This window comes from Stenella coeruleoalba (assembly GCF_951394435.1).
Source record: "Stenella coeruleoalba genome assembly, chromosome: 18".
Lineage (NCBI taxonomy): Eukaryota > Metazoa > Chordata > Mammalia > Artiodactyla > Delphinidae > Stenella > Stenella coeruleoalba.
This window is the reverse complement of record NC_137164.1, coordinates 77,986,863-78,014,037: the sequence shown is the minus strand read 5'-3', so window position 1 is coordinate 78,014,037 and position 27,175 is coordinate 77,986,863. Positions and strand designations below refer to the sequence as shown.

General features: G+C 43.9%; 1 protein-coding gene across 1 annotated transcript; it reads right to left on the bottom strand.

The window, feature by feature from the left end:
- Positions 1–337: 337 nt before the first annotated feature.
- Positions 338–25,421, bottom strand: UPF3A (UPF3A regulator of nonsense mediated mRNA decay; the record flags this gene model as incomplete). Its single annotated transcript, XM_079903160.1, has 10 exons — positions 338–1,537; positions 10,479–10,773; positions 12,488–12,648; positions 17,594–17,752; positions 17,842–17,897; positions 21,168–21,278; positions 21,395–21,493; positions 22,674–22,780; positions 24,410–24,516; positions 25,215–25,421. The coding sequence occupies 10 exons, from the start codon at positions 25,419–25,421 to the stop codon at positions 1,385–1,387; spliced, it is 1,455 nt and encodes a 484-aa protein (XP_079759286.1). The 3' UTR covers positions 338–1,384.
- Between the last annotated feature and the right edge of the window lie 1,754 nt (positions 25,422–27,175).

Genomic DNA, 27,175 nt, shown 5'->3' with positions numbered 1-27,175 from the left:
CTATGGCCCACAGGCCAAATATGGTGTGCTGCCTGTTTTTATATATTAAGTTTTATAGGAACACAGCCCTGCCCATTCATTTTCTATTGTAAATGTATTTTAAGGCTCACTATGATGGCAGAGTTTAATCGTTGTGACAGAGGCCGTATAGCCTATAAAGTCTAAAGTGTTTACTATCTAGCCCTTTTCAGCCAGAGCTGATGCTGCTGGATCACCTGGAACTCACTGAATCCACAGCAAGTTCTTCTCTCCCCTCCCCCACCTTCCGGAGCTCGTAAGTCAAGAACACGAGCACAGCAATGCTTGAAACTGACCTTATGTCTAACAGTCATAGAGGTTTTTTTAATAATAAATCTCAGTTTTTTATAAACATTTTATATTTTATAAGGAATAGATATAATAAGCGAAATATTCAGATGATTAAAGCTACGTTTTAAAAAGCAGTATTTTGTTATATATAATTCTATATAGGAAAAGTACCATAACTGGAGTTCAAATTCATAGCAACTAAAATTTTTATTTAATAAATGGTTCAAAGCACAGTGCCAAAAGCATTAACATTTAAAAATTTCACTAAAAGGAAAAAATACTGTAGAATGCACAGCTGCAGAAAACTACACTAAGTTATGAAAAAACTGCCTCAGACTGCAAAAAGAAAGACTCCAGATGCCATACCTAATTATTCCTCTCTAAAATAATGCCACTTATGTTATAAAACATGAGCACTCCATCAAAAGACTGGAACTCTTTTCGTCAATTCAGTGGTCATATTGTTAAAAGGGCAACAATTAAAGCTGTTGGGCTTTATACGGTGTTAAAGTTCCTATCAGAGGGAATGCAGCACGACAGGCTTCAGCTAATCCTTACGACTGAAGGTGCATGAACGACTGAATTACAATGGTTATGAGAAATGAGAGCTGCTCACTCTCCAGAAACTACAGCTCACAGAAAACCAACAAAAAGCACAATGAGATACAGACCATTGACTTGCAAATGTGTAAAACTGAAAGTCCAAGTTATTCCTACACTATGTTTGAAATGCTTCAGAATTCACACTGATACAATACTCGCTTTCTTCTGGTTTTGGTCATACTTTGCTACTTTCTGAAGGAGATTATTTTTCTTCTGCTTTGGCTAAATTACATATTCTAGTTTATATCAGAAATGGCCAAATCTATAACTCTGTTCAAAGTTTTAAAAGATCGCTTGAGAATGGTTTCTAGGTATTTCTATGCCACCTTCATAGTTCTAGTTTCTCTATAAGGAGTAGTTTCACCTTGTCGGTTTTATTCCAGGCTAATTTACATGCTTCCGGAAGGAATGCCCTCTCTAATCCACAGAGTGTGGGTGGGAGACCACCCACGTCACCAACATGCACATTGACTCACTCTGCCTCTTCGCTCTTCTCAGCTCCAGCCCCTGGTGAATCTTCCACCTCACCCCTCCTCCCGTCACGGCCCTCCTCAGGGGGTCTTCCATCACATTCACGGGCTCGGATGCCACCTCTGGGCTGGTACAGCTGCAAGCCTGGTCGGTCCTGCCAGGACAGAGGGCGTGTTACTCTTCCAAGGGCCAGCAATACAGGAGGGGGCAACAGGTCTATCTATTTCTAGGGCCTGATAATCCTAATTATCTAAAGAAAATCAAGCTAAAAATCAGACTTTTTCACAGCACTATCTCAGAAATCAGGCATTGAGATTAAAAAAAAAAAAGAGCCACGAAAAAGAAAGACAGTTAATAATAACTTGTAAGTAAAGTTAGTGTCTGGGAAACTGTTACTGCTCAAAGCCAGAAGACTCTGTGGAATTAATACAATCACGGCATTCCCTCCTATTTTGAGAGGTGAAAACTCAGACACACTCATCTCAGCCCCTCAAACTCGCCACGCAGGGTGGATGCGAAGTCTGGAACATAATGAGGCATGGTCTCTAGAGATGTGGCTTTTTAGAGCTATGACCTGAACAGTCACACACATTTGTAATTAGCAATTTCTGTGTAGCTTATTCCTCAACTGTGCCCTTTATGGAAAATGCTAACCAGCCGTCATACTAATCTCTTAGAGGTGGTGGGATAAAAACATTCCTGGATACAGTACCTAAAATGAAATGAAACTGCTTCAGGGAATGAGGAAAGCAAAGCCAGGGAAGGACAAAGCGATTCTGCAGGCCAGGACCAGCCTTGGGGAAGCCAGCCAGCTCTGCCGTGGACCCACCCGAGGGAGCCGTCTGCTCATGTGGGCGGAGCAGCAGCCGTAGCCTTCCACGGCCACCTAGGGGCCAGGCAGTGTGACTCGGGTGGGCACGTCCTATGCTGTTTCTCCAGGGCTCACCACTCACCTTTGCCCACTCCTGGGCTGTGTGTGGAGGCCCCACAGTTACCACCATGGGGTTTACCAGAATGTTCTTTTCCTTAATATCAGCCTGGCCAATGAGAAGGGTGGGAAAGGGCTTGGCAGGCCATACAGACCCGAATCCCATGTAGACAGAGAGACAGGCTTCACACACCACCTCTGCCCGGGGCCAAAAGCACGGCTCTGCTTTCGCAGGGTAATGTCTGTGTGTACAGACGGATTTTAGGAGGACATCGCAGCTCACCTCGTGAGAAAGGAGCTATGACATATAGCACCTTATCGCCACTACAGCACCACAGCTTTAACTGAGCGGAAGAGTCACCTCGGGTTCCCACTCCCAAAGCTGTGCCGATGCCCGTCACTCACTGCTGCTAAATGAAGAGGCAGGTGAGAAACCAGTGCTCGCGTGAACGAACCCAGCAGAAAGCTCTGAGGCTACAGTAACTGCAGAAACCTCTGAGTAGATGGACGGGGCTGGTCAAGGGTGAAGATGAGCAGACTCCCTCTGGCTGGGGCTGGCCTTGCCTTCACTGCAGACACTTTAAAAATCAACATAGCGGGACTTCCCTGGCGGCGCAGTGGTCAAGAATCCGCCTGCCAATGCAGGGGACACTGGTTCGAGCCCTGGTCCGGGAAGATCCCACATGCCGTGGAGCAACTAAGCCCGTGAGCCACAACCACTGAGCCTGCGCTCTAGAGCCCGCGAGCCACTACTGAGCCCGTGCGCCTAGAGCCCACGTTCCGCAACAAGAGAAGCCACAGCAAGGAGAAGCCCGCGCACCGCAACAGAGTAGCCCCCGCTCACCGCAACTACAGAAAGCCCGTGCGCAGCGACAAAGACCCAACGCAGCCAAAAATAAATAAATAGATTTATAAAAAATATAAATAAATAAATAAAAATCAACATCGCTGATACCCACCACCCCCTGGATGGATCTGTGGGGATTATGCTGAGTGAAAAAGCCAGCCTCAAAAGGTTCCATGCTGTGCTCCCATTTCTACAGCTTCCTGAAATGACAGAATCAGACACAGGACAGAGGGAGGCTGCCAGGGTCGGGGGTGGCGGGGCACGTGGATACCGCCTGCAGCCCAGGCCTCCGTGCCCTCGGCTCACCTGGACGCCAGGCTGTGAGGGCTGGCCAGCACCACGGGGCCGGGCCTGGCAGGGAGATGACCCGTTACAGTGCTCCTCTGCGACTCTGTGATCCCAATGCCATGCCGGTTGTGCAGAGCTGGCCTGGGTGTTTACGGCCACCTCATTACCCACTAATAATCAGAACGCTCTTGGAGGGGGATCATCTCCCCCCTCAAACACATCAGAAACACATCTACCTGTGGAATGGTTCTCACAGAAACTGGCAGAAGACCCTCTACACAGCCAAAGCTGCAAGAAAGAGCTCCACGTAACTGGCCTGGACAGAAGGAAAGGCACCGGGTCAGGACCTGTGCCCCGGGGAGATCTGTAAGGAGGAGAAAGTCCTCGTGGGTGGACTCTCACCCCGGGGAGCAGGCAGGCTGAGCAACACCCTGGGCATCCCAGTCCTAGGGTCCCGCACGGAGGAGACGGCCCCCCTGCCTGCTGGGAAATCCGCTGAGACAGACAGAGGTGCTGGAGAAGCTGGGACTCTACTCACAAGGAGGGCCTTTGTGCAGCGTGCTGACAATCAGGGTGGAGAGAGCTTTGCAGTCACAGCTGCCACTTCTCTGCACTCCAGACCTGAAGGGGTGAACACCCTGGCATGGCTCCCTGCACGCCACAGCCTGGCATGAGATCTGGGCAGAGACTCGGCCTAGCAGTGAAGAGACAGACCTGTGTCTCGGGTGGGGTCCAGGTGGGGTGGCAACAGCCATTGTCAGTGTGAGCCCCTGGCTCCGCCCAGTCCACATGGCAGCTTAGTGCTGGATCTGGGGCAGACAGGTCTCACACAGCAGTGCAGCCACCTCAATTCCTGTACCCACAACGTCCCAACCCCCAGCCCCAGCCTACTCCACACCACAGCCTTGCGTGAGATCTGGGATGAACACAACAGAGAAAGGGATGCGACCCCGGGCTGCTTCTGAGCAGAACTGTGGACACCTACACAGGTGACGCCTAGGTCCTCTGTGGCCTCAGCTGCTTCAGCACTCACCTCCTTTGGGGCAGACACTCAAGAGCAACGGAGCCTGATTGAACTCGACCCTCAGGGCTTCTACTCCAACAACTGGGGAGCAGAGCCCCCACCCCCGACAGGGCAGTGACAGCCACGGAGCAGAGAGGAGGCCCCACCTCACAGCCAGCCCAGGCTCTGGATAGTACAACACTGACCACACCCCTATCACGGGGCTTACGGACAGCACACCTGAGGAATGACGTGGCTGGTGGGCATACCAAAACCAGCCCTGGCACTAAAAACACTGAATACACACCGTCTGCACAGGGACAGTCCCACATAAAAACACACTTTCAAGACCTCAGTAGATAACTCTTTCTCCTAAATTCTTAGAGACAGAGAAAATTAAGTAGAGTGAAAAGGCAGAGGAACTCCCAATTAAAAGAACAAGAGAAATCTCCTGAAAGAACAAATAATGAAACAGAGCTCATCAGTCTACTGGACCCCAAGTTCAAAAAGGAGGTAATAAAGGTGCTACCTGAATTAAGAAAGATTATTGATAGAAATGTAGATCACTGTAACAAGGAACTAGAAACTATAAAGATGAAGCAACCAAAAATAGACAATTTCTGAGAGAAAAAACAATCAAGCAATGAACAGCAGACTAAGTGGCACAGAAGAATGTGTAAGTGATCTGGAAGATGGAATAATGGAAATCACCCAATCAGAGAAGAAGACAGAAAGACAAATTTTAAAAAAATGAAAACAAAATATGAGATCTATGGGATAATATCAAATGTGCCAACCTACACATAATAGGGATTCCAGAAGGAAAAGAGAGAAAGAAGGGGATTGAAAATGTATTTGAAGAAATTATGGCTGAAAACTTCCCAAACCTAAAGAAGGACACACATATCCAGGTATAGGAAGCACAGAGGGTCCCACACAAGATGAATCCAAACAGACCCACACCAAGACACAGAATTAAGATGACAAAAGTGAAAGATAAAGAGAGAATTCTAAAGGTAGCAAGAGAAAAACAAGGAGTTAGTTACAAGGGAACCCCCAGAAGGCTATGAGCTGATTTCTCTGCAGAAACTTTCAGGCCAGAAGGGAGTGGCATGATATACTCAAAGTCCTGAAAGGGAAAAATCTGCAGCTAGGATACTCTACACAGCAAGATTATCATTTAGAATAGAAGAAGAGATAAAGAATTTCTCAGACAAGCAAAAACTAAAAGAATTCAGCAATACTAAACCTACCCTTAAAGAAATATTGAAGGGTCTTCTCTAAATAGAAAGGAAGCAAGGATCTACAGGAAAGGCAAGTATATAAAATGATTGGAGATCACTTAAATAAGCCAGTAAATATGTTAAAAAACAATAAAAAAAACTGTAAAAGCAATTATAACTACAATTAACAGTAAAAGGATAAGCATGAACATGTAAAACAGGACATTACAAGTCACAAAATGTGGGGGAGGAGAGTTTTAAAATGTAAGTATTTTGGAATGTTTTTGAACTTGAATTACTATCAGTGTAAAGAAAATAGATATAGTGATGGGTTAACATACTCAAACTCCATGGTAACCACAAATAGAATATACAATAGATTCACAAAAACCAAAAAGAAAGAAACTCAAGCATACCACAAAAGAAAATCATCAAGCCACAGAAAGAAAAACAAAAAGAAGAAAAAGAAGAAATGAACAAAGAACTACAAAAAGCAACGGGAAAACAAGGATTAAAATGTCAGTAAGTACATATTTATTGATAATTACTTTAAATGTCAATGGTCTAAATGCTCCAATCAAAAGAGTGGTAGATTGGATAAAAAAACAAGAACCTACAATATACTGCCTACAAGAGACTCACTTCAGGGTGAAAGACACACACAGACAAAGTGAGGGGATGGGAAAAGATATTTCATGCAAATGGAAATGACAAGAAAGCGGGAGTAGCAATACTCATATCAGACAAATTAGACTTTAAAACAAAGGCCATAAAGAAAGACAACGAAGGGTATTATAAAATGATAAAGGGATCAATACAAGAAGAGGATATTATACTTGTTAACATACATGTACCCAACAGAGGAGCACCTAAATATGTAAAACAGATACTAACAGACATAAAGTGTGAAATTGACAATAATATAATAATAGCAGGAGACTGTAACACCCCACTGACATCAGATCCCTGGACCAATCATCCAGACAGAAAATCAAGCAACAGAAATCCTAAATGACACAATAGACCAGTTGGACTTAACTGATATCTACAGGACACTGCATCCAAAAAAACCCAGAATACACATCTTTTCAAGTGCGCATGTTACGTTCTCTAGGACAAACCATGTGTTAGCTGACAAAACAAGCCTAACAAATTTAAGAGGACAGAAATTACTTCAAGCATCTTTTGTGACTACAGTGGTATGAAACTAGAAGTCAACCACAGAAAGGACAATGGGAAAAGAATGAACCCATGGAGACTAAACAACATGCTACTAAAAAACCAATGGGTCAACGATAAAATCAAAGAAGATATCAGAAAATACCTTGAGTCAAAAATGAAGACACAACCTTACAAAAATCTACGGGATGCAGAAAAAGCAGTTCTAAGAGGCAAGTTCATAGCGATACAGGCCTTCTTCAAGAAACAAGAAAAATTTCAAATAAACAACCTAACCTACCACCTAAAAGAATTAGAAAAACAAGAACAAAAAAAACCCAAAGCTAGCAGAAGGAAGGAAATACTAAAGATCAGGGAGGAAATAAATGAAATAGAGATTAAAAAAACAACAGAAAAGATCAATAAAACCAAGAGCTGTTTTTTTTTTTTTTTGTATTTTTTTTTCAGTACGTGGGCCTCTCGCTGTTGTGGCCTCTCCCATTGCAGAGCACAGGCTCCGGACGCACAGGCTCAGCAGCCATGGCTCATGGGCCTAGCCGCTCCGCGGCATGTGGGATCTTCTTGGACCGGGGCACGAACCCGTGTCCCCTGCATCGGCAGGCGGACTCTCAACCACTTGCGCCACCAGGGAAGCCCAAGAGCTGTTTTTTTTAAAAGATCAATAAAATTGACAAGCCTCTAGCCAGGCTCACCAAGAAAAGAGCGAGGACCCAAATAAATAAAATAAGAAATGAAAGACATGAAAATAGAAACTAATACCACAGAAATACAAGTCATAAGAGAACACTATGAACAGTTATATGCCAACAAATTGGACAACCTAGAAGAAATGGACAAATTTCCAGAAATATACAGCCTAACAAAACTGAGTCAAGAAGAAACATATAATTTTAACAGACGAATCACTGGATGTGAAATAGAATCTGTAATAAAAAATAACTCCCTACAAACAGAAGTCCAGGACCAGACAGCTTCAGTGGGGAATTCTACCACACATACAAGAACTTATACCTATCCTTTTAAAACTATTCCAAAAAATTGAAGAGGAGGGAACACTCCCAAATTCATTCTATGCAGCCACCCTCACCTTGATACCAAAACCATACAAAGACACTACAAAAAAAGAAAATTACATGCCAATATCTTTGATGAATATAGATGTTAAAATCCTCAACAAAATATTAGCAAATCAAATCCAATAACACATAAAAAGAATCATTACACCATGATCAAGTTGGATTCATTCCAGGCTTGCAGGGATGGTTCAACATATACATATCCATCAATGTGATACACCACATTAACAAAAAGAAAGAGAAAAACCACAGGATCATCTCAGTAGACGCACAAAAAGCATCTGACAAAATTCAACATCCGGACTTCCCTGGTGGCGCAGTGGTTAAGAATCCGCCTGCCAATGCAGGGGACACGGGTTCGAGCCCTGGTCCAGGAAGATCCCACATGCCGCGGATCAACTAAAACCCGTGTGCCACAACTACTGAGCCTGTGCTATAGAGTCCGCGCGCCTAGACCTCGTGCTCCGCAATGAGAAGCCCGCACACCACAACGAAGTCTAGCCCCCGCTCTCTACAACTAGAGAAAGCCAGCATGCAGCAACGAAGACCCAATGCAGCCAAAAATAAATAATAAAGTAAATTAAAAAAAAAAAATTCAACATCCATTCATGATAAAAACTCTCACCAAAGTGGGTATAGAGGAAACATATCTCAACATAATAAAAGCAATTTATGGCAAACCCACAGCCAACATAATACTCAGTGGTGAAAACCTAAAAACCTTCTTGCTAAATTCAGGAACAAGACAAGGATGCCCACTCTCACCACTTCTATTCAACATAGTATTGGAAGTCCTAGCCACAGCAATCAGACAAGAAAAAGAAATAAAATGTATCCAAATTGGAAGGGAAGAAGTATACTGTCATTATTTGCAGATGGCATGATACTTTCTATACAGAAACCTAAAGTCTCCACACATAACTATTAGAACTAATAAATGAATTCAGCAAGGTAGCAGGATACAAAATTAATACACAGAAATCTGTTGTTTCTTTACACCAGCAATGAAATATCAGAAAGAGAAAGTAAAGAAAGAATCCCATTTAAAATCATGTCAAAAAATAAAATACCCAGGAATAAATTTAACCAAGGAGGTGAAAGATCTATATGCTGAAAACTATAAAACACTGATAAAAGAAATTGAAGATGATACAAAGATATAGAGGGCTTCCCTGGTGGCACAGTGGTTGAGAGTCCACCTGCCGATGCAGGGGACACGGGTTCGTGCCCCGGTCCGGGAAGCCCCCACATGCCGCGGAGCAGCTAGGCCCGTGAGCCATGGTCACTGAGCCTGCGCGTCCGGAGCCTGTGCTCCACAACGGGAGAGGCCACAACAGTGAGAGGCCCGCGTACCTCAAAAAAAAGAAAAAGAAATAGAAAGATTTCCCATGCTCTTGGATCAGAATAATTCATACTGTTAAAATGGCCACACTACCCAAAGCAATCTACAGATTTTATGCAATGCCTATCAAAATACCCATGACATTTGTCACAGAACTAGAACAAATAATCCTAAAATATATATAGAACCACAAAAGGCCCAGAAGTGCCAAAGCAATCCTGAGGTAAAAGAACTGTAGTCAAGATATGGAAGTAACCTCAATGCTCATCAACAGATGAATGGATAAAGAAGATGTGGTATATATACAATGGAATATTACTCAGTCATAAAAAAGAATGAAATTCTGCCATTTGCAGCAACATGGATCGACCTACAGATTGTCATACTAGGTGAAGTTAAGTCAGACAGAGAAAGACAAATGCTATATGATATCACTTATATATGGAATCTAAAAATAATACAAATGAATGTATATACAAAACAGAAACAGGCTCACAGACACATAAAACAAACTTATAATTACCAAAGGAGAGAGGGAAGGAGGGAGGGACAAATTAGGAGTATGGGATTAGCAGATAGACACTACTATACATAAAATAGATAAGCAACAAGGATTTGCTGTACAGCACAGGGAATTATATTCAATATCTTGTAATAACCTATATTGGGATATAATCTGGAAAAAATGTCTGAATCAGTTTGCTGTACACCTGAAACTAACACAATATTGTAAATCAACTAAACTTCAATTTAAAAAAATCGTAACTCTGTTAATGATGTAAAAGAAAGCACCATGACATGTCATTAATATTTTCCTTACTGTCTTAGGGGTAAAATGTATAATCTTTCCGTTACTTATTCTCAAGCAAATAGTGTGAATGTGCCAGTTTTATACTAAATAAAAGGTTCTTTTTCTTTCCTGGTTAAAAAAACAATTGATTCTCTGAGAAAAGATGATGCTGGTTTCATTTCAGCACTTGGTGCCTCTCACTGGACAAGAATAACTGCTCTGCAAATACAGACTCTCAGGGCAGTGAGCTCCCTAGGACGCTGTCAGAAGCTACGATCCTGCACCTCAAGACACCTCAAGACTCTTGGTTAGATAAAACATTTCTGTCTGGAAAAGCAGTTGTAAGCCTGCAGGATTACAGCTGATACTCTGAGTAGACGAAAATGAAGTGAAAGGTTATCCCCAGTGAATAAAAGAACCTTGCTTCCCGTGTCCTCCTTCTTGGGTGCCAGCTCATCTTCACTCTTCTCCCTTCCTGGTGTCTCTGCTGCCCCCACAGGGCCGCCCCCATCCTGGCTCCCCTTCTTCCCTCGGTCTGGGGTGAATCTTTTCCCCCTTTTCAGCTCTTCTTTGCTTCTTCCTGAAAACTTATCCAACTCATAGTGAGCTCTATGTTTTCTGCTGTCATCCAAGTGGTATCTTTGTGCTTCAAGTTCTTTTTCTCGGAATCTTCTCTCCACGTCCCTTTGCTCTTTATCACTGTCATTTTCTGACCTGTGATTCAACACAAATTATCAATAACCTTCCATAAACTGCTTGTCAATTACCCGTCTTCCCCTCCAGACTACAAGTTCAAAAGCAGACAGGGGATGTGTAAGTCTGCTCATCACTGCAGTGCCAAGTTTGCACATGACGGGCACACGACAGGCATTCAATAAGAAACTTTTGAAAACATGAATAAACAATAGTAGTAACAATATTTACTGTTACACTTGAGTCACACATATGTAATAGGCACTATGCTAAGGTACCATATACACATATTTTTATAGTTCTTAGTAAATATAATCCTCCCTTTTTTTACAGATAAAGTAAATGAGACTAAAAGTACTCAAGGGACTTTCCTAGCAGCCCAGGTGCACATCCGTCGTGACACAGAGCTGGTATTTACAGCTGAGTTTCTGTTCCAAGCAGAGCTAAAATTAACTAAAAAAATTAATGCATGCATATATCAAACTGAATTAAAGGAACAGTAAGTAAATAAGTTGCTGCTTAGCTCATCTGGTTCTTAAAGTCCTTCTCTCCACGAGCCTCATATACGTACGTCTGTGGCTCCCCGCACGCAATGGCAGCAGGGCTGATGGGAACAAAAAGAGCTACAAGCACAAATCTGTGCCAGAAACATGCCAAAGGCACTGCTGTATCATAAGCAATAATAAGAGATATGCCCGTAACATAAACCAGAATGATCACAGATTTGACAGTCATGCACAAATTAATCTTATAAACAAACCAATTAACCAGAATCCCTATAAAGAAGAAAGGAAACCTTTATCACAACCGTGCAAGAAAGGTAGTAGGAAGTCATTCCGAGTACTGTGATTCTGGGCGAAAAGCAGCCTCATCCCACGACCTTGCCATTTCCCCTCCAAACTCACCCCTAGCCACCCCTCTGAGCAGAGTGGTCCTGGGCTCCAGGAAGCTCTGCAGGCACCCACGTGCAGGACATGGGGAGGAGCCCTGGGTCAGGGGAACAAGAATCCCAGCTGCACACGGCCCCCTGACTGTAGACCCAGGAGGGAGGGGCTCCCTGCTCAGAGGCTGCCGTGCATCCCGTCCCCAGAGCACTCTGCTCAAACTCCTCTCATGAGCCGCTGTGCGTGAGCAGGCGGGGGACACCCCCGCCACGTAGAGGCGGGGCCCGTGGACACCAGCATCCACGGCTGCTGGGCAGATCCTGGCGGGACCAGAGGACTGACCACTCCAACAGAGAAAGGGCAGCACTTGGGACTCTATTTCTGTATCACAGAAGATCTCCAGCACCTAAAAGGCTGGGCTCTCCAATTTACAATTCTGCAGCTACACTGAAGGAGGTCTGGAAGATCAAAAGGGCAAGATATCTCAAAAGACAGAGGAAAATTACAAACTGATAAAATCACCAAGTAAAGAGAGTGGGAAGGAGATCTTGAAGATGGAAGTGCAGAGGCAGGAATCCAAGAGAATAACCAGGAGAGGAGATATGGAGGAAACAATACCAGGACACTTCCCTGTTTGAAGACAGCCTCGAGGATGCAGACTGAGCAGTCCACCATCAGCGTGACTGCTGGCCAAGGAGAGACAAAGGTGTGGGCAAGAGCAGCCCAGCAAACTCCTGAATTCCAGGTAGATTATGAAATACAAGCACTCATACTGACAAAGGATGTACAACCACAACTCGATGACAACCTCGGGTGCTTAACGTGGTCAGAGAAACAAAAGCACGGCTCACTTTTCCCTGAGCTCCTGCAGCGAGCTCTCCAAGGGCCTGGGCTTCACGACTACACAGCTGGGACCGAGTTCCTGTTTCCCACCTCTGGTGTCAATTTCCTCTCCTCTTTCTTTTGGCTTCTCAGTGCTTGACTCCTCTCCCTTTTCTGATTTCTTGAGAAGCTGAGAAATTATAATGATAGTAAAATATCACTTTAGGAATATATTATAAAAGAAGGTATTTAATAAATAATTTAAAATATACACCAATATTGAGCCCAAACGTTTGAATAGCAAAAAACATAAGCTAAAGGTCCAATGAACAGGTTTTTGGTTAAATACACAGGGGAACATTCTTTCAATGAAATACTTTCTAGTTATGAAAAACAATTTAGGATAATGTGATAAAAAAGATATTACATTAACGAAGAAGAGAATGTTACAAAGTGGAATGATCCAATTTCTATTTGCATGTTCATTCACACACATAGAAAAACCTCTAAAAGGCTTGCAACACTGTGTTAAGAGTTATTATTTTTAGTTGGCAGAAATGAAATTATTTTTTCCTTTCATCTACAGGTTCCAGTTTTTCTAAAATGAACATGTATTACTTCAGTAATAAGGATAAAAATTTTTTTAAAGGATGGCTTTATATTAATGACTGAGAATAGTTTTAAAAACACCTATTACTCTCTTTCTTGAAACAGATTTATAAGGTTCCTATGATACGTTCGTTTAGGTATGAAATTAGGCCTCTTCCTCCCTGTTCCTGCTCTTTGAACTTTAAGTACCACAGGTACAGTCAGTTTGTAGAACATGAACCGAAGTCTACTTGTGAGAATTTTGTTCTCACTTATAAAAGTGAACTTATGTAAGTTGCGGGAGACAAAAACTACACACAGATACACCTAGACTAAACGAGTCCATTTAAGGATGAAACATAGACCGTCAGGCAAACGCTGCCAGCTGCTTCTCATCAGTGGACTATGTTCCCTGCCTGTGGGGGATCCTTTCAGACAACAGTGTATCTTTTTTTAATTAAAAAATTAATATATGCAAACCACAGGGCAGTGCAACAGTATAAGTCTCCATCCATCCAACAAATAATTTTGTGCACCTATGAACTGTTTTTACAATATTTCTGAAGCCAAAGCTTTTTCCAACACCACCTCCCCAGCTGTCCAGCACAGGCTGGGTGTCCCATGACTCAACCCAGTTCTGACACTATCCACCTGGAATTAATGTCAGATCCCACAGGACTGTCCCCACTTCAGAGGCCAGTTGCAAGTCCCAGGTTGTCACCAGTACTTCTGACTGGCCGGCTATAAATTCAGGGAGCTCTTGAATGAGACTGACTCATGGAACTTAGGGAAGTGCTTTACTTACTATTACTGGTTTATTATAAAGGATACAAATCAGGCACAGCCCGATGGGAGAGATGCACAGGGCTCTCTCGGCTCCACCCCCGTGGCAGTGGGATACGTGTGTTCACCAGCTGGGATGCTCTTCAAACCCCACGCTTCAGGGACTTTTATGGAGACGCCGTTACACAGGCATCATTGATTAAACCTCTGGCCATGGGTGACTGAACTCAATCTCCAACCCTTTCCCTCTTTAGAGGTGGGGATGGGGCTGGAGGTTCCAATGCTATAATCACGCCTGGTCTTTCTGATGAGCAGCTCCCATCCTGAAGCTCTCCAGGGTCCCAGCCACCTGTCAGCTCATTAGCATACAGAGGACACTCCTGTCACTCCAGAGATTACACGGGTTTTAGCAGCTGTGTGCCATGAACTGGGGTAAAGTCCCTGGGCTCAGGGCTAGGAATGCAGTTGTGGGTAAGAGACAAGTGCCCACAATTAAGGACTCACACTTGATAGTCTTGCCAAGGCGGTGGTGGCCATGGGGGTGGGAGGACGGTATACACAGTGACAAAAATAGAAAACCGTGAACCAGATAATCTCAGGTGGTATGAAACGCTACAAACACATGATAAACAGACTAAAAGGACAATGAGGTGTGGGGCAGGGGAGGAGGGGGAATGGTTTCTCAAGGGGGTCAGGGAAGGCAGGGACCAGACAGTGGGGGGGGGCTACTCATGAGAGGGCGTGAGTCTGGTGGGGGGGAAGCTCCCTGCGAGGGGAGCCGGGGGGGGGGGGCGGTCAGGCCAAGTGTCCCCGTGCAGCCCACATCTATGCTTGTTCTACATGCGTGTAACCTATCTCACACACACATCTGTTTCTAAAGAGCTTTGTGGAAAGGATCGCACAACTCTTTCAGATACAGTATTTATAGCCTACAATTTATATACAGTATTCGGGAATTTTACTTGTGACTTTGGTAACCTGACTTCCTACTTCAACTTGAGCTCACTGCTTAGTTCTCAAGTCTCAGAGGAAAATAAACCACTGGGTGGCTCTCCTTGAATCATATTCTTCTTTACTGTTAACAACAGCCACGAGGACCTCTCTCTGCCTCTTTACTTTTAGGGTATTAATACAAATTCTTTTGGGTTTTTTTTTACAGGTTTTATTTTTTAGGTTTTCTTTTTTTTTTTTTTAATTTGAATTCTCTAGATGAATCTTAGGTCAGAGATCCCCAAATTGAGCACAGACGCTCACTAAAGGCCACCCTGGGAGTCAAATATGTACTGTCAGGTCAGAACACCAGACACTCGAAGGACAGAGCTGTGGGCGGCCCACGTCACTGGGGTCTAACCTGCCACCAGGATTCTGTTTTACCAGATTCAGTAAGACTAAGCCTTTCTCTTGCTGTGCCTGTGTTGGTTTCTTTGTTTCTGTATGAAGAGCCCCACAGTTACTTGGTTTCTTTGTTTCTGTATGAAGAGCCCCACAGTTTGTGTTGGTTTCTTTGTTTCTGTATGAAGAGTCCCACAGTTACTTTTTGACATCATTTGCTTTTATGTCTTTGGTTTATTTTGGATTCTAATTCCATATTCAAACGTGTAAAAATAAAATGCTATATTCCAAATACTGTAAGTCTTACTTAAAACTATAGGCAAAATTGTAGGCTACACGTTTTAATGATTCTTCTTGAAAAACTCTCAAAGCTATTGACAAAAATGCTTTTCAGAATATAAAGCATTAGGTGCTATTATTCTTTGCTGAGAAAGGTAAAGGAAAAGGTTAGACAATATTTGCATACCTGTAGATGGATACCTACTTGCCCCCTGGTCATGACAGAGCTGTCTTTCCAAGATGACAAAGGCCTTCCCATAATATTAAGGTTTCATTTTATTATCTTTCAAGGGCTGTTAGTTTATACTGTTGAGACTACATATGATTGTTATAGGAAGTATATCTGCTACACTTTTGTTATGAAGAACTGTGTTCATACTTAAACCACATGGACAAACAGAGAACAGTCTCAGAGTTATTTCCAGAGGGACACCCTGGCTACGCCCATTATTAGGTCCATGTCCTGGCAGAGGTGGGATGGACGATCTTCATTTAATAATCTTGACTGGGCTCCTCAATTTCATCAATGTTACTAACAGATTATGAGATTTTAAAACTACATGGATCTGTAACAATTGTCATCAAAGCCAAAATGAAGGAAACCACTCTGGCTGATTTCTTGCGGGTCAAACGGCTACCTACTCATCTTGCCCACTGAGGTTTTATCTTTGCAGTAAATGTGCTGCAGCAGCATGACCTGGCCCACACCTTCCATCAGGTTGAGTTTTTCAGCAAATCCTTGAACTTAAAAAGAGCCACTTCAAGCAACAGTCTTCAGAGGTTATGTTATTCATTAGTGCTGTTCATCAGCTGTTCCAGGTTTTCCTCCAGGCACTTGCAATGTCCCTCAGCTTGAGAGTAGGTGGGGACGTGCACCGCGTTTTGGCCAGTGGAATGTGGGCACATGGGACCTGTCCCTTCTGTGTGGAAGGTTTAAGAACCAGTGTGCAACCTGCTGTGTTACACACCTCCTTCCACTTCATAACGACTGCGGAAGCAAATGCAAGATGGAGCCTCGTCAGCTTGGCTCACTGAATGGCTATGATGAGCAATGCACAATGGACACGTAATGTGAACAAGAAGAGAACCTTAGCTGCACGAAACCAATGAGACCTTGAGACTATTTTTACTGCAGCATAGCCCAGTCAGTTCTGATCGATACAGATGGCTGTGTGTGTCACAGGAATATGGTTAAGAAATCCCCCCCATTGCTAGTGAACCCCACAGGACCACCTACGGGAGACATTATTTTAGAAGCAAAGGCCTAGAAAAAGCTTTGCTTTCCTTGAAGAAATGACATGTTTTCTCCTCATGGATAGTGAAAACTACATTTCTGATCAACTTTTCTGTTTTTGACTGCCGAGCACATCAGAAACGAATCTAGGGCTCAACTACGGCAACTGTGGTCTCTTCCCTATCCTTTCCTTTCTGCCTCTGTTCCCTCAAGTCCTGACCTTCCATTTTTTTCCTTTATATTATACAATGTTAACGAATCCCTAAAAGGCACCTTAAACCCTTTGTGGAAGAGGTAAGATTCACATGCGGTTGAAATCTAGGCTTAAAGTCATCTGAGCAGAATACTAAGAAGGTAGGGGCTGACCCCAGTTTAGGCAATAAATTTTACATAGAGGATAATTCCCTCTGTGGGAATTAAACCACCCTATAAATGAATGCATCAGTCAAAGGGAAAATGGGCAAGAGATGTAGAAACCATTGCTGCTACCACAAAAGAAATGATACAACCCAGTTCTCTGAGTCCGTCGGCACGAAGAAAGGCCAGTAGACACGAAGCCAGCGGGTTTCAAATGTGTCGTGTTTTAGTTAGGAAATTTCTCTTGAAAGGCAAATATAAGCAGAAGCCCAGCCTACGACATTTAAATGTGGGCTCCTCTGGGTGAAGTGCTTCTGTCACACCCAGGAGCCTGGTCCTCGCCCACTCTTCCACCCATGTGGTCCCCCAAACACAGCAAGCTCAAGAAAGCCTGGGGCTCAGGGAACACCATCTGAGAACCACTGTCATAGAACAGAGAAAAAGAACTATAATAGTGAAAGACTACACTAATGAAAATGTTCTGCAAGTTCTGAAGAGCTAAAATACCAAAAAGGTTGAACCATTTTTGGAAAAAAGAAATGAAATGTCTCCTCAAAATTACCTTCCTCCTTACTTCTTTCTCAGCAGTTTTCTGCTGTTTTTCCGCTGCTCTCCTCTTACATCTCTCCTCTTCCCTTCTCCTTCTTATCTCTTCTTCCCGTAAGCGCTTCCTTTCCAACTCCCTCCTCCTCCGTTCTTCTCGCTTTTCTTCTCGAATTCTCTAAAGATGTGGAAAGTATGTGTATAAACTGTCTGCACAGACATTATGGGAACAAGAAGGCTATTCACTGGGTAAAAGGCCAGACCTACCTGCTTTTCTAATTTTCTACTTTTAATATACTCCAAAAGAGGTGTGGTTCTTCTAGCTAAAATACAAAAATTGCAATGTAGTGTTTAACTCTAAAATAAGATTTCTTTATTTTAAATACTTGCTTTCAATTTAATCTTTAAAATAATTAAGGGAAGACTGTATCATTTTAAAACTTTCCTACTCTATCACTATAAAGTCAAGTAATTTGGAGGCACTGACAGACTTATACACACTAGGCATTTAATTCCTGAGTCTTAAGGGAGTCCCATACATTACTCACAAAAATGTATAAAGCAAAATGAAAACAATACATTAAACTTCCCAAACGTTATAACGTATTTATATACAGACGGCCCTCCGTATCCACTGGTTCCACATCCGCAGATTCAACCAATTGTGGATCAAAAATATATGGGAAAAAAAATTCCAGAAAGTTCTAAAAAGCAAAACTTTGACTTTGCAACTCAGTGGCAACTATTTCCATAGCATTCACAGTGTATCAGGTATTACAAGTAATCTGGACATGACTTACCGTACACAGTAGGATGTGGGTCAGCTGCGTGCAAATATAATGCCATTTTACAGAGGGGACTTAAGCACCCACAGATGTTGGCACCCATGGGTCAAGGCGGGGCTGGAGAGGAGTGAGGACTCTGCCCTGTACGGCGGTGGTTCTGGGCTTGTCAACTAGGGCAGAGCTGAGACCTACCCGGGTGGGGCTGGGGAGCCGATGCTGAGGCTCCACCCGCCTTCCCTCCTTCCTTACAAACACCCGCCTTGCTCCCCCAAAGGACTGATGTGGTGGGTAAATAGGACCCTGTATAAGAAAGTGCTTTACAAGCCATAAAAGTGTATCATTTACTAAATACAAGATGCACAACCACGCAGTACAACACTGATTTAACCAACAGTAGAACCGTTCTCGCTTACTAGGCTTGGCGACAACCACGTATGAGGAAGCCGGTCCCACGGCTGCTAAGTCTCAGAGCTGGGACCTGAGCCCAGGTCTGTCCGCGCTCTGAAGACCCTGATATGCCTGCACTAATCTGCAACTTCAGAGTGAACTAACATTTGCATTTAACCCACACTGCTCAGCCTTGACCATAAGAATCCACTAAAGGTCAAAATCTAAGAAAAGAAAAAGGCATTTGGCACGAATTGCCTGATTAAGACTAAATTTAAATAGGCAGAAAGAGGAGTCACAGTTCTACAGGCTCGTCCTGGGCTAGTGGATTCTAAGTCACATTCATTCATTCAGTAAACAATTACGGTGCACCTACTGTGCACCAAGCACTGGGCGAGATGCTGGGAACGGGAGAGGACAGGCTCGTCCCTCCTCTTCAGGAGGGTGGTTGGACTCTGGTGGGGGATGTGTGTGTGATCAGCAAGCGGATATCTAACAACTGCCCAGAAGTGGAAGATCTTGCTACTTCCCTGCAGCGGCCCTGTACAAGGGCATTTAAGAAGAAGCAGTAAAGAAACAGGACGAGGAGGGTGAGTTCTGTAAATAATTTCTAATTTGCTGCTTCGTTTAACTCTTCTGAAATTTATCATGTTCTACAGTGAAATCACGATTTGCCCTCAATACTGTTTCCTCCCCACGTCAGTCCTGGTGCCATAACCCACTGATCTGCTCAAGTCAGGCTCCTGGAGGCTTTGATCCTTTCTGCTTTCTTACCCTCACACCCAATCCTCAGCCGGTCTGGTCAGTTCAACCTCCAGAACACATGCTGACTCTGCCGCCCTCGTTCAAGCAGCCTTCTCTGACGACAGCGAGGGCCTCCTAACCAGAGCCCAGCTTCTCCATCTTATGGAGCAACCAGAGTGACGGGGAAAAAAAATCAATCAGACCACATCACTCCCTCGGTCCCCAGCTGTCCCTCAAATAAAATCCAGCCCATCATGCTGTGGTCCCACCTCTCCAGCTACTCTGCTCCTTGCCCACCATGTGCCAAGCACACAGGCGTGCGCCCCGCTCCTGCAGGCCCAGAGCTCCAGCCTCCAGCCCTTGTGTTTGCAGTTCCCCCTTCTTCCATCTCTTGGCCCAGCTGGTCTCGGCTCAAATACAGTCTCAGAGGGCCTCTCTCTCTATCCCATTATTCTATTCCATTACGTCTGTGGCACTTATCACTAGTGGAAATACTCTGGCTTGAGCATTTCTGCATGTGCTTGCTGCAGTCACCCCAGTAGGAGGGCAGCTGCACGAGGGCAGAAGCCTGTGTGTCCTGTTCCAGTGCTGTCCCTGTGCCCAGGCTCAGAGTCGGTACCCAGTCCACATGTGCTAAGCACATCTCCATAAATACTTCAGTGATTAAAGATCCTTCGAGCCTCACATTGAATCGCCTCTTATAAAATACAGAACTTCACTATTAGACTAACGAAGAACGCTTCACTAATGTTAACCTTGTTTTATTCATTTACTCAAATACCTAAACTTGTTCAAGCAATTACATGCTAAGACTACAAAGACAAAAATACAGTTCTCTTGGGGGGTGGAGAGACAAAGTGAGAGGAGAGTTAATGCAGAGAGAGACAGACAAATAAGAAGATAAATTATCAACAGCGTAACCGTTCTGTCCTGTAAGTCTTGGTGGGTGAGCAGGAGGTAGGCATGGGGAAGGGAGGGCAGAACAGGTGGGAGGGGCACCGGGCTGCACGGTGAGGCCCCAGCCCCGGCAGAGGCAGGAAGGGAGACACTTACAAGCATGTTTGGGAGAGACAAACAGGTTGCCTGATAGAGAAAGGAGTTTCACGTCTACTCTTGAGTTCTGGAGGAATGCTGCTAGGAGAGAGCCGTTTCCAAAATATTCCACTTGGGGCTAGAGGGTTGAAGGCCTGATTCAAACCAGATTCTGTGCTCTGGCTGGGCTTATCCACTCATCTGCTTCACTCGCTCAGGGGCCTTGATAGTTTTTTGAACAACAGCAAGATGACCTCATACTTAAGCAAAGCATCTCCTTTCTATGACTGCTCTTTGCAAAGATGACTGACTTCAACTTTGAGACATAAGCTTACCTGATGCAGCCCGGCACACAGCACTCCAATGTCTTCTCTACTGCTCATTCAGAAGCGTCATAACTTTGAAACAAAGTGACTGTAACTGAAAACTCAGGTGTTCTCCCTCCATCAACAGATGCTCAGAAATATTTTCCCAAGTTACCATCCTGCTACCCTTTTCCTTTTGTCAAAACTGGGAAATACGCTGTATTTCTGCCAAGCCTGTCACATGTGTCAATTTTCTATAATAATCATGAAAAAGGAAACACAAATATATACTCTATAAATACATATCTCAATAAAGAGGAAAAAAATGAGCAAAACAGACCAATAAGTCCTCTTGTCTTTGCCTCTATGTCCCCCAGAAGAGCTTCAGCATTGGCATTAGTTTTCTCCTCCTCCACACAGTAAGTTTCTAAAAACTTCTTATATTCTGGATCTGTATATTAAGATAGAAAGAAAATCAATATATTCTTCCCCATATAGGGAGAGAAATTATATTTGACCAATGTGTTTAATGCAGTTTCACAATCCAGCATTTGAAAAAGGACTCACCGTCTTCAATGCTTCCAGCTTGGGTGTCGTTTTTCTTTAGCTTCTTTTTGGCTGTCTTCTGGAATGGAGCAAATTCTACCACTGCAGGATATTCTAGGCCTTTAACAGGAAACAAATTACAAAAGCCATTCTGAAATTCTGTATTCATTTTAAAACAATAGTCTAGCTTACTTAAGCACTGAGCATAGCATTGACAATATTACTGTTTAAAATATAATTATACTTTCAAGTAACAGTAATCTTAGCACATCAAACTCCAGATTTAAACAAAGGATGAGCACTTATTTACTAAATATCACAATTCCTCATATTGTAGTTGTGGTTACATGACTGAACACATTCAAAATTCTTTAAACTGTATACCTTAAAGTGGTTTTTTTTACCATATGTAATTTCTACCTCAATAAACCTTATCGCTCTCCCACCAAAGAGTTTATTTTGGAATACCTTTCAATAGGTGTCCTAGTAACATCTTACAGTTTTTAATTTTACAAGGTTAATTTAATTATCAATCTGGTGTATGAGTTCAAGGAAATGACTCTGTTTACAAGAGACACTCAGCTAAAAGAGAGGGTTTCAAAGGGTGTTCATGATATCCAGGTAAGATTTGCTTCATATAGAAAAATCTAGAATGAAAGTCACTTGAAGCTGACTCTGTTGTTATGTAGGGGTGGCGGGGAACAGACACACAGAAACGCTCGCGGACAGCATCTGCCTCACGGAGAGAGGGAACACTTCCACCCTGCTGCCAAACCCGCTGAGTGATCACTTTCACATTTGCCAGAGGGCTATGATACTTTAACTCTCATGTATCTGGAAGACACTTTTGAGTATTTATTTTATCCTCAACTACTCAGAATAAAGTCAAGAACCAGGAGGAGAGCAGGGCTTCAGACAGACAGGGACAATGTCTGCTGCATTTTCAGTGCTGCATCCATGATGCCTAGTACATAGTACCAGGATAAAATAATTTACTTTGGGAACGTAAAAGAGTAAAAAGTTCACTTTTCCAGAAAACTCATTTATGTGAAAAACTTCATTCTCTGATCATGATACCTAACTAGGTTGTCACTACTACACAAAATTGCTATTAATTCTTTGGTTTATATGTAATTTTAATTTTTAACATAAACCCATAATCACAATAACATACTCAAAATTTATGAATTTATTTTAGATTAGCATCTAAGGACTCAATTAAAATTCACAAGCATCCAGCAAAACTTAATTAAAGTACTTAGATATTACAATAAAGAGTTTAAAAAGCCAATGACCCAACCTTTACTGTCAATGAAGATATATCCATCAAAACGATCTCTAAAAAGCAGGATGTCATCAGGATTTCTAAAATTAATGTATGCTCTTGAATAGAGATGAGGATAAAGACTGAAAGAAGAGATAACAATGAAAACAGTAAAAAACTTAAGACTTCTTTTAATTTTGTCTTTTTTTTTTTTTCTTCTTTTCTGGATACAACAAACTACTTCAGATAAAACCTTTACGCCAAAGAACCATTCGTCAGTTAATTACAGCAATCTGGATATTCTTTAGCAAATAAACCAAAAACGAACAAAATATTAACCGAGATCTTTTTAATGATTTGGGAGAGACACTTTAGGTTGGTTTTTCTACTGCACAGAGCCAGGGTTAAAATACTGGTGCTCAGAGGTAGAAAATCAAAGGCAAGGTTATTCAAAGATCATCCCTAATCACATATCATGACTGCAATACAACCTAGTCACGATTCATTCAGAGAAGGAAATGTTGTATTGTAAATGAGCTCCTTTACTGATTTAGAGAACACATTTAGGTATCTTAAAAGGGTATTTATTGTAGCACATGGCATAGGATCTACAGAAGAACTAAGCCTTTCCCCTCTAGCTCACAGCTACCAATGTCCTTCATAGGTGGGAACTTTCAACCCCATTTCACAGATGAGAACACTGAGGCTCAGAGAAATTAGGTGCTCACAGAGGGAGCAGTTAGTAAAATGGTGGGACTGGGATTCCAATCTGAGTCACTCTGAGTCCAGTGCCTGACCTCCTGTAACTGTACTAGTTTTCCTAAACTTTAGTCATTTCAAAAAATCATGTTTATGTTGTGTTTTTTTTAACCAAATCTACATTTACCTGTGATATTTTTCTTTGACCGAACTGACATTTTTTTACTTAAATGTATTTATTCAAAAGGAAAGTTTATAATGGCTACCATAAATGAGAACTCATGATATTGAAGAGAAAAAGAATAATAAAGATAACAAGAAATCACATAGTGAAAATCACCAAATTCTAGCTGAACTGTCATCTGTTGGGCTAACTTGAGGTCTGCTCTCTTTTTTAATAAAAAGGAGATTTTGAAGTGTTAAATTATTGTCAGAAACATCTTCCTACCAAGCTGTAAAAGGTAACTGAAAAAGATATAACTTAGTGGGCGTGGGTTGAGGGTGGGGATGTCAGTGATAGAAGGGAACACTAGGGGCTGCTGGGGTCTGGAATATTCTGCCTCTTTATCTGGTCTTAGTTACATGGGTGTGTTCACTTGTAAAAATTCATTAGGTTATACATCTATTATTTATTCACTTTTCTTTCTTATATCTTAATACAATTTACTTTAAAAGGTTATATGAAGTAAGGTTTAGTGATATCCAAAATAAAAAAATTAATACGTTGTTAGACTGCTTTCCTTTTTAGGCTATGGTGGTGGTACGGAGATCTTCAAATCTATTTTAGGTAAATTTAATTATCTGCCTACTTAGAAATAACGTGCAGAAATAAAGGCCTGCACTGATTTCCGCATATATGTGGGAACGAAGATGGAAACAGAGATGGCTTCTATTATCTACATTCCTTTACCATCAACTGATAAAACCTCTCAGCCTTTTTTTTTTTGGCCATGCCGCACAGCTGGTGAGACCTTAGTTCCCCGACCAGGGGTTGAACCCGGGCTCCGAGTCCTAACCATTAGGCCACCAGGGAATTCCCTCTCAGCCTCTTAACGTTGGTAAAATCTTCTCACCTGAGATCAGCAGTAAAGAGCCCGAAGTAATCGTGTGCAGGAAGGGGGTGAAGCTGCTGTTCCAGCTGCTCCTTGGTGAGGCTGGGAGGAAGCCGCCGGATGACCACCTGGGGAGAAACGCTGGCTGGGTTTCCTTTCGCTAGTACTGTATTAAGCTTACCTGAAAGCTTGGTCACCTGTGTTTATGCTCAGAGTAAAATCTAACTCAGGAGTCCAGCAGAAACACGCATTTTAGTAAAGATTAAGGAACATATGCATGGAGAACATGGCTGTCAAAAGAATAACAAGGGCTGAATAATGTAAAAGGGATCGGTGAGGTCAGAAAAGGCTGGGCATAGCAGCCGTTTTTCATAAAATCTTTTCATTAAAACCAGATAACTGTTGGTATGTGCCCGCCTCCACGCTCCCTACCAGGAGGTAAGGTACATGCAGGGCAACATCCACAGCAGCACCTTCCGCCTCCCGCCCGCAGGGTCCACCCGCGTCCACTCCAGCGCCACGGGCTCTGCTCTCCCGGCTGCGCCGTCTCCCCTGGACCGGACCGGACCCTCGGCAACGTGGAAGGCTACTGCCCGGCACTGGTAAGCCCAGCGTCCCAGCCTCGACGGGAAACACCTACAGGCTGAAGTGACTTTTCTTCCTCCAAAGCCAGAAAAGATCGCGTCAAGGGCGCCCTAGCAGCCCAGACGCCGCGGGGGCAGCGCGGCCCGGCCGCTGTCCGCGGTGCTGAAGCGCCCGCGGCTCCGCCCCGGAGCGCAGGGATACCGCACCTTCGGCCCCGCCCCTCACATCGCCCCGCCCCCACCTTGCTGAGGACCGTCCTCTTTTCCTCGCGAGGTTCGACTGCACCGCCTACACAGCCGGAGGACCAGGCTACTGGCGCTTCAGGCTCCCGCCGCTGAGACTCCCGGCGGAAGTGGCTTTCTGTGGGCGACGGCTTCTCCTTCCCGCTCGGACCCCGCGTAGTAACGGGCAACCCTGGGCCCCCCTCTCCCTCCTTCTGCGAGCGCATCCCAGACCCGCCGCCGAGCCGCTTCAGCCTCTCGTCAGGGCCGAAATCTCGCGAGGACTGGGCCGCCCCACCCAGTCCCCACTGTTCAGAGGCCGCACGCCCCCTCCCCCGTCCCTGGCTGCAGTTCCGCATCCCTCTCCCGTACTCCGACTTCCGTTGCCGCGCCCGTCCGGGGCCCGGGGACGCGCGTGGGGAGGGACGTTCGGCTCCTGGACGAGGGGGCGGGGGTGGGGGGGCGTATGCGGGGCCAGGACCTGCAGCTGGAGCTGGGCTGCCGAGGGCGGGCCCTGGCCCTGCGGGGGCGGCCCCGAGAGCAGCGGTCAGCTCGGGGCCGATGCCCTGGTCTCCTTGCAGCCCGACTTAGAAGGGTCTGGGGGTGGACGGGGGCTTGGCGGCCTCGCCCAGGAGCGGGTCAGCGGGAAATTCGGGACCTGAGGACTTGGCTCAAGCGGGAGCCTTGAATTGGGCTGTGCAGGGCTGGATCTCTTTCCCACCGAGAAGAGCTGGCCGTTTGGCTAAACATCCCAGAGAATGACATACACATGCTTAACAAAGTGTTTACAGCTATTTAGTCTTTTCCAAGGAAATCTGAACGTTTCATCAGAGAGTAGCAATTACATTCAGGAAAAAGCAAGCGATTGACAAACAGCACAAATCAGTACATGGCTTTCCTCTGCGGAGTAGAATAAATGCCCCAGAGTTGAGAGAAGAAATTGGCCGCAGAGAAAGAAGGCTCACTTCGACGGTCCCTAGGACTCAGGTGGCAAGGACTGGAGTAGCTCAGACTCACGGCACTCAAAATAGGGCCTTATCTCCACACATTCTCCAGCATTTATGGCATGGACATATATACACTACCAAACATAAAACAGATAGCTAGTGGGAAGCAGCCGCATAGCGCAGGGAGATCAGCTCGGTGCTTTAGTGACCACCTAGAGGGGTGGGATAGGGAGGGTGGGAGGGAGACGCAAGAGGGAAGAGATAGGGAAACATATGTATATGTATAACTGATTCACTTTGTTATAAGCAGAAACTAACACATCATTGTAAATCAATTATACTCCAATAAAGATGTAAAAGAAAAAAACAGGGCCTTAATGTTTTCCAATATAATTTTCGCTCAACTTTTTGAGGCGCTCAATGGGACAGCAGCCATGTTTTTCTTTTACAAACATTCAGGCAGAAACACTTTTGGTTAGAATAATTCATATAGAGGTTAATTTTTAAATGCCACGTTTTTTCGTATTTTCAACTTATTCGTGTTGGCTATGTTTTTCATTCGTAGCACCTTTCTTCCCAGAACTTTAAGTACCAACAAACAAAGAAACTGGAGAATAGAGTAACTGAGGCATTAAGAGATTAAGGGAATCGCTGGCAGCCGCTGGGAGTAAATCCAGGTTTAACTCAAGCCAGTCCTTTATCCCTGAACCACTCACTACCTATGAACACAATTGAAATGTGTCATTTTAAATGGGCTGAAAGACTCAAAAGAGCAGTTCCAAACCTGAGTTCTCTAAAACCCCACAAAGGAGGCCAGGAGCAGTTTTCATTATTTCAAATCAAGTCTAAAGGAATCCTATAGGAACAAACTATGCTGAAGTTGCACACACACTAGATCCAGTTTCCTTTCCTGCCTCCAATCAACTCGGTATCGAAAGCCTAGTTCTGCTGATCAAAAGCTCTTATTGTGACAAAGAAAAGGAAAATGTGGTTGTCGGAGAAGATGGTTTATTATATCCCGAGGGTGGGAGGGA